Source organism: Miscanthus floridulus, chromosome 19 (assembly GCF_019320115.1).
Source record: "Miscanthus floridulus cultivar M001 chromosome 19, ASM1932011v1, whole genome shotgun sequence".
NCBI lineage: Eukaryota > Viridiplantae > Streptophyta > Magnoliopsida > Poales > Poaceae > Miscanthus > Miscanthus floridulus.
Genome location: NC_089598.1, coordinates 40,043,169 through 40,050,514, shown reverse-complemented (window position 1 = coordinate 40,050,514; position 7,346 = coordinate 40,043,169). Strand labels below are relative to the sequence as shown.

The window sequence follows — 7,346 nt, the reverse complement described above, 5'->3', positions numbered from 1 at the left end:
CAAAGTGGTCACCACTATCTCGGGGGCCTTGCCACCACCGAGAGCAGAAGAGATTGGAAGCTCACCTCCCACCGGGTGCTCGCCATCAACGTAGAAGACACCATCGCCAACCCCAGCTATCGCCCCTAGTTTGAGGTCCCTATCACCTTCAATAGGGCCAGCCAGTGGGCAGACATCCCTTACATAGGGTGTTTCCCCCTCGTTCTTGATGCAACCATCAGGAAAGTGCTTTTTAGGAAAGTACTTGTCGACGGCGGAAGTGCTCTGAACCTCCTCTTCGCCGAAGCCCTAAAAGAGCTGGGCCTTGGGATAGGAGACCTCACACACTTTGACTCCTCTTTCTAGGGTGTGGTACCTGGCAGGGCAATAAAACCATTTGGAGAGATCACCCTCCCAGTATAGTTCGGCACAGCTAGCAACTACCACGTCGAGCACATCAACTTCTACGCCGCCGACTTGAACACCGCCTACCATGACATACTTGGTCGGTCAGCTCTGGCCAAGTTCATGGTTGTACCACACTACACCTATCTAGTGTTGAAGATGCTTTTCGCCTATAGGAGTTCTAGCCCTACGGGCCAACCTCTCCATCGCCTACACTTGCGAGATAGTCTCACCCTCACCGAAGCCACCGACCTCTCCATCCAGATGGCTAGCGTGGTCACTGATGCCAAGATGGTGCCAACCGACGACCTAGAGATCCCAGAGCTAGAGCCTCCATGTGCCTCCGCCAAGTCCAAGGAAACGAACGAGGTCGGCCTCGGCCTCGATGAGCCCACCAAGACCGTGAAGATTGGGGATCACCTCGACCCCAAATAGGAAAGTGCACTCATCTCCTTCCTACGTGCCAATGTTGATGTGTGTGCTTGGAAACCTACAGACATGCCGGTGTACCATGGGAGAAGATCGAGCACTCCTTGAATGTCTTGCCGACCGCCAATTCGATCAAGCGGAAACTCCAACAATTCATGCCAGACAAGAAGAAGGCTATTAGGGTAGAAATAAAATGGCTCCTAGCTATCGAATTTATTAAAGAAGTGTATCATCTTGAGTGGTTAGCAAAACCTATTCTTGTTCAAAAAAAGAATAAAGAATGGAGAATGTGTGTTGATTACACCGATCTCAACAAAAACTGCCCTAAAGACCCCTTCGGTCTGCCTCGGATAGACAAGGTTGTAGACTCCACCGCCATCTGTGAACTGCTATCCTTCCTCGACTGTTACTCTGGCTATCACCAAATATCCCTCAAGGAGGACGATCAGATCAAGACATCGTTCATCATGCCTTTCGGTGTGTATTGCTATACCACCATGTCCTTCGGACTCAAGAATGTCGGGGCGACCTACCAAAGGGCCATCTAGATGTGCGTTGACCAATAGATAGGCCACAACGTCGAAGCATACATCGATGATGTGGTCGTCAAGTCCAAGACCGCCGATAATCTCATCACCAATCTCAAAGAAATGTTCACCAACCTAAAAAGATATAGATAGAAGTTGAACCCTTCAAAGTGCATCTTTGGAGTTCCTTTCGGCATACTCCTGGGCTACATTGTCAACACCCGTGGTATCGAACCTAGCCCCAACAAGGTCTCTGCCATCACCAACATGAAACAGCCAACCTACGTAAAGGATATACAGAAGCTTATAGGGTGAAGGCTGCTCTCAGCCACTTTATATCGTGCCTTGGCAAAAAGGATCTACCATTTTTCAAACTCCTCAAGGCTTCCGAGTGCTTCTCCTGGTCAGAGGACGCAGATACAACTTTTGAGCAGCTCAAGTTGTTTCTAACAAAGCCTTCAATCATGACGGCGCCTCGACCAGATGAAACCCTACTGATCTACATCGCCAGCACTTCTTGCGTTGTTAGCACAGCTATCGTCGTTGAGCACGAGGAAGCCAGACACGCCTATAAGGTACAACGTTCGGTCTACTTCATCAATGAGGTCCTTAATGAGTCCAAAACTCGTTATCCTCAAGTTCAGAAACTGTTATACGCCATTCTGATCATGTTGTGCAAGCTCTGCCATTACTTCGAGTATTACAAGATCACCGTGGTCACCGAGTTCCCTCTAGGGGATATCCTCCGCAACAAAAAGGCCAATGGCCACATCATCAAGTAGGCTGTCGAGCTCAGCACTTACTCCAATGAATTCAGAAGCAGGCCTACCATCAAGTCACAGGCGCTCGCTGACTTCGTTGCTGAGTAGACCGAGATCCAAGAGCCCATCCCCGCTGCTTGCCCCAAGCACTAGGTGATGTACTTCAACGGCGCTCTCAACATCAGCGGTGCTGGTGCTGGCATTCTATTCATTATGCCAACCAAGGACAAACTCCGATATGTTCTCCGAATTCATTTTCTAGCCTCCAACAATGCCGCGGTGTGTGAAGTGTGTCTCCATAGACTCCGTGTAGCCATCGAGCTCGGTGTTAAATGCCTCATGGTATACGAAGACTCCACGCTGGTCATCAATCAGCTCAACAAAGATTGGTCCTATTCTAGTGAGAAGATGGATGCACACTATACTGAAATCAGGAAACTCAAAGGAAAGTTCTATGGTATCGAGTACCACCACGTGGTATGAGATCAAAATCAGCTCACCGACCACCTATCTAAGATAGGCTCTTCTCGCGCTGTGATTCAACCTAGGGTCTTTGTTCAAGACCTCTTTATGCCGTCTACTAAGGAAGAGAAGGAAGTTCAAGAAATCCCCCCCCCCGTCGCTGAGCAGCTGGTACTTATAGTACCTTCGCCGGCCGCCGATTAGCGAGAACAGTTCATCAAATACCTCATCAGCGCCGATGTGCCCGCCGACAAGACCAAAACTAAATGCCTAATCCATCGTAGCAAGCATTATGTGTTGGTAGATGGGAACTTGATGAGAAAAGGTGCCAAGGAAGGGAACTGTAGAAATGCATCACCTAAGAAGAGGGAGTGAAACTACTTCTTGAAATTCACTCTGGTTCCTGTGGCAATCACGTGGCCTCGAGAAACTTGGTCGGCAAAGCTTTCTGAGTTGGTTTTTACTGGCCCACGGCCATCGTCGACGCAGAAGACCTCGTCTGACATTGTGAAGAAATTCAATTTTTCGCCAAGCAAATACATGTGCCGACATAGGAATTGCAGACCATCCCAACTTCTTGGCCTTTCACATGATGGGGGCTGGACATGATCGGGCCTTTTAAGCCAGCGCCAGGTGGTTTTTGGTACATGTACGTCACCATTGACAAGTTCTCCAAGTGGATCGAATACAAACCACTCGTTTTGGCTACTGCAAAGAAGGCAGTCGAGCTCTTCGAAGATATCATCCACAGATTTGGTCTCCCAAACAACATTATCACTGACCTCAGAACTACATTCACTAGTCATCATTTTTAAGACTTCTGTGAAGACCGATGCATCTCCATCAAATACGTCTCTGTTGCTCATCCTAGAACCAATGGCCAGGTCGAATGGGCGAACGGCATGATCCTTGATGCCCTCAAAAAGAGGCTATATCAGAAAGAGGAAAAACAATAGGGCAGATGGCTCATAGAGCTCCTAGCCATGGTTTGGGGACTGTGCACTCAAGCTAGTTGCAGCACTGATGTGTCTCCATACTTTTTGGTCTATGGCTTAGAAGCCATACTTCTAGTGGACATTGCCTTTCAAGCACCTAGGGTGGAACATTATAACGAAGAGCAAGCCACAGCTATTCGGACAGAGGACATCGATAGGGCCGAAGAAGAACGCCTGATCACTTGCATCCACACAGCCAAATACCTAGAAGGCTTGCGAAGATACTACAATCACAACATCAAAGGTCATTCATTTGCTGTCGGCGACCTTGTTCTCCGCAGAAAACAGAAAATAGAAGGGATGCATAAGCTCTCCTCCCCCTGGGAAGGGACTTACATGGTCAAAGAGGTTACCCGACCAGGGTCTTACCGGCTATGCGACTTGGATGGAATCAATATCCCTAATTTGTGGCACATCAAGCACCTTATACGTTTCTATCCTTGAAAGGCTCCAGATATGTACTCTCTACTCCATAATGAACGAAGTTTTTGTCACTGTAATTTGTCTCCATTATTTCTCCACTCTGGTTTAATCTCCATTTGCGATTGCTAGCTCTAAGCTACTCCATAACAAACTCCGACAATTATACGGGGTCTCCATAAATGCTCCGCCGCGTTTCTCCACACTAAAATATCTTTAAGATATTTCACCAACCATCGAGCAACACATGTTCCGCTCTGTGTTCTTTGGAGAAAACCTAGTCTCCGATCTCTCCCTACATGTGCTACGGGCTTCGCACTCTGTGTTATGGGTGGTCGGCTGCGGTTCCTTAGTCATGTTTGTTCCTCCGACACATGCACGGGCTCCGTGCTTGATGTTATGGAATACGGGCTAGCCAAGGCCAAGAGCCTAGTAATGAACTAACTGCTCGGATGCTACTTATACCCCGTATAATTGCGTTAGGGTTAACACTACATCTATTTTTCATCGAAATACTGGCAAACTACATAAACATGCACATGTCACTTTACAATATTTATACAGGTACATAAATGTTTGCCTATGCCCTCACGCATCTAACCCTCCTCTCCAGATGTTACATACAGGTCATCTCTGAGCAGGTCATTGTGTTTGGCCCTCTCTGTCCACCTCGCCGAATAGGTCGACATCACTGGCTAGCTTCTTCGCCGTGTCCTCTAGCTCATCTTCCAGCTGCTGCTGCTTTGTCGCACCCATCCCTCTAGTGAATCCGGCCCCTATCGCTTGAAGATCGATGGCAAGGTAGTGGGGCTGGACTACTGCAAGGGCATGTGTCATAGCAGAGACAGTGGCATCTTGGTTGAACCTCTTGAAGTTCTCCCACGCTGCCTTACATCTATCGATGATGGTGTCCGGACATGGCGGCCTATCGTCGGGCTGAGGAGCTACCTCCATGTTGACACAGTCGAGCATAGGCTTGACCCCAGCAACCACGGCATCAAGTTTCCCCCTCTAGGTTCTGGCCTCTAGCTCCAGCACGTCGAACTGCGCCTTGGTCCTTTGACAGTATTTTGCAAGCACCGAGAAAATTCGTCTAGCGAAGAAGTCACTTCAGCAACAACTCTGACCATGAACTACTCACCTTTTAGCTCCTTGGCCAGTTTCTCTGCTCAGCCAGATGCCTTCTTCTCCTCCTCTTGGAGTTGACCGACGACTTGATGCAATTGACCAAGCTCCGCATCTTGCTCTACAAACATAACGGTCGTCAGCAACAATAAGACTGTTCAGCAATGCAAAACAAATTCGCCGATCTGCCATACCTTTCCTCTGCTCGAAGATGTTTATTAGCTGCTCGAATTCGCATTCTAGCTACTCGGAAACACTCATTAGCTGCTCGGAGACGGTTGTCAGCTGTTCGGATAGGATGCCCTTCTGGTAATCCAGGTCCTTGGTGTTGGAATCAGCAAGATCCCACTCGCGTTGGGCCCTCTGGACATTCTTCTCCATCAGCTTCACTGCCTCCTTCAGCTTCTCATTCTCCTCGGCAAGGGGCTCCATCCTCTTGATGAGCTACTACCAATGTACGGTAGTTCACGCTATGCCCTACAAAAGCACCAAGATTATGAAGAACTCCAATTTTTAACATCAAAGATGGACATCCCCATCTAACATTTGTGAGCGCATGTTCTGAGGCAGATAAGTTGACCTGGGCATCCACTTCTGCTGCTACCACCACTGCCACTCCTGGCTCCGCCGATGGTGCCCCAAATGTTCCATCACCACTCCCCACTGCATGTGGTAGTGACTCAACCGAGCTTGGGAGCCAGCTGGTCAAGATATCTATCAAAGGATCTCATCTCCAGCTGAGTACAAAATGTGGTAGAGGATCTCCCAACCTTTTGGTGTTGTTCACGGCTAACAATCCTTCTCTTCCCTATTTGCTCCCCCTCCCTCAAGTCGACACGACCCAGTGCAAGGATGCCCCCCGACATAACCGTCCTAGACCTTGAGCCCAGTGCTGCCATTACTCACCCGACCATGTCCTTCGAGGAGGCTCTCATGTTTGGGCTCCCTCTACAAAAGCCGCCCCAAAGTTTGTCCACCCTACCATTGGTTGCTTCTAGTGCCTTGCCCCCGATCACTTTGTGCGAGATTGCCAAGATCCTATTCAGCGCCATCGGTGTAGTCGCTCAGGCCACATGGAGAGGAGCTGCAAGGTTCCGCCTCGCCAGTGCACCCCCTGGCATCGCCGTCCCTCCCCCTCCTCCACCTCTACCTCGCCCCTCCGCTTTCCGCCCTACCCACCCCTTCTTTGCTTCCACCATTGTCAATCCACTCATCCCCTACCGCCCTACCCTGTCCCCACCCTCCTCACCATGCCTACCTCCCCCCACTGCTCTGCCCCTCCCGGGGGCCAGCGCTGGCCACACAACTGAGATCCACTGCTCTAGTTCTCCAACGCACCCTGTCTGGGTCTACGACCTCTATGAGCGCTATGGCTAGGACCTCAGCCGCTCTCCCCCCATTGCCTCCCTAGTTTGCTTGGGCCCTATCCCTGCTCTGGCTTGGGCACCGCCTCTGGTTGCCAGTGGCTCTGACTCCGGTGAGGCCAGCGATGGCTCCGAGGAGGAGGTGGAATCCGATGGGTCCCTGTTCCATGCGGACTCCCTAGAACCACTCACTAGGGGTGCTGACAACATCACCTGGATGCCCACGAGGGACATAGAATGTGTAGGCAAGGAGATCTATTCCTTCATCAACATCGACGGCCCTACCGACAAACCTAGCCCCTTCATCCATGCGGCATTATTCTCGGTGGCTCCTACGGTCCCTTGCTCGCTCCACCCCTCGTCCCATGGCAACATAATACTATGCTTCACTTCTCATGGTAACCATGATGCCATGGTGGACCTTAGTCCCATCATCCAAGATGGTGCCCAGCTCTCCTTGGAGCGCTCGAAGGAGACATCCAATCGCTTTGGCATTGAGCTAAAGTGGCTAGTGGCGGTGTCCGTGGTGGACTTCCCTGAGGAGCACTAGGACCCAGAGAGGATCCTAGGTGGCTTCCACAAGCTGGGTGACATCATCAAGGTGGACCATGCCTGCCTTGGCGATGACCACTTGGTCCTTTATGTTGTGGTCATGCGGCACATAGCGACTGAGATCAGCAATGACATCTACATCAGTAGCCCGAGCTAGGGCTTTCAGGGCGAGTCGCTTAGCACCGCCTTCACCATCGAGATCCTCCGCATTTGGCCTCATGAGGAGTAGCTGGACAAGCTAGGGCGAGTCGCTCAACATCGCCTTCACCATCGAGGTCCTCCTCTTAGTGGCTGACATTCTCTAGAGGCTCATCAAGAACAACGGCG

At 50.4% G+C, this 7,346-nt stretch overlaps 1 protein-coding gene across 1 annotated transcript; it reads left to right on the top strand.

Moving 5' to 3' along the window:
• Positions 1–5,955: 5,955 nt before the first annotated feature.
• Positions 5,956–6,480, top strand: LOC136525921 (gibberellin-regulated protein 14-like). Its single transcript, XM_066518747.1, has one exon. It carries the CDS (start codon positions 5,956–5,958, stop codon positions 6,478–6,480), a length of 525 nt encoding a protein of 174 aa, XP_066374844.1.
• Positions 6,481–7,346: the final 866 nt, after the last annotated feature.

What these genes read in the sequence shown, in the direction of transcription:
- LOC136525921 (XM_066518747.1), top strand. Translation starts at nt 5,956, where the DNA reads ATGCCCCCCGACATAACCGTCCTAGACCTTGAGCCCAGTGCTGCCATT.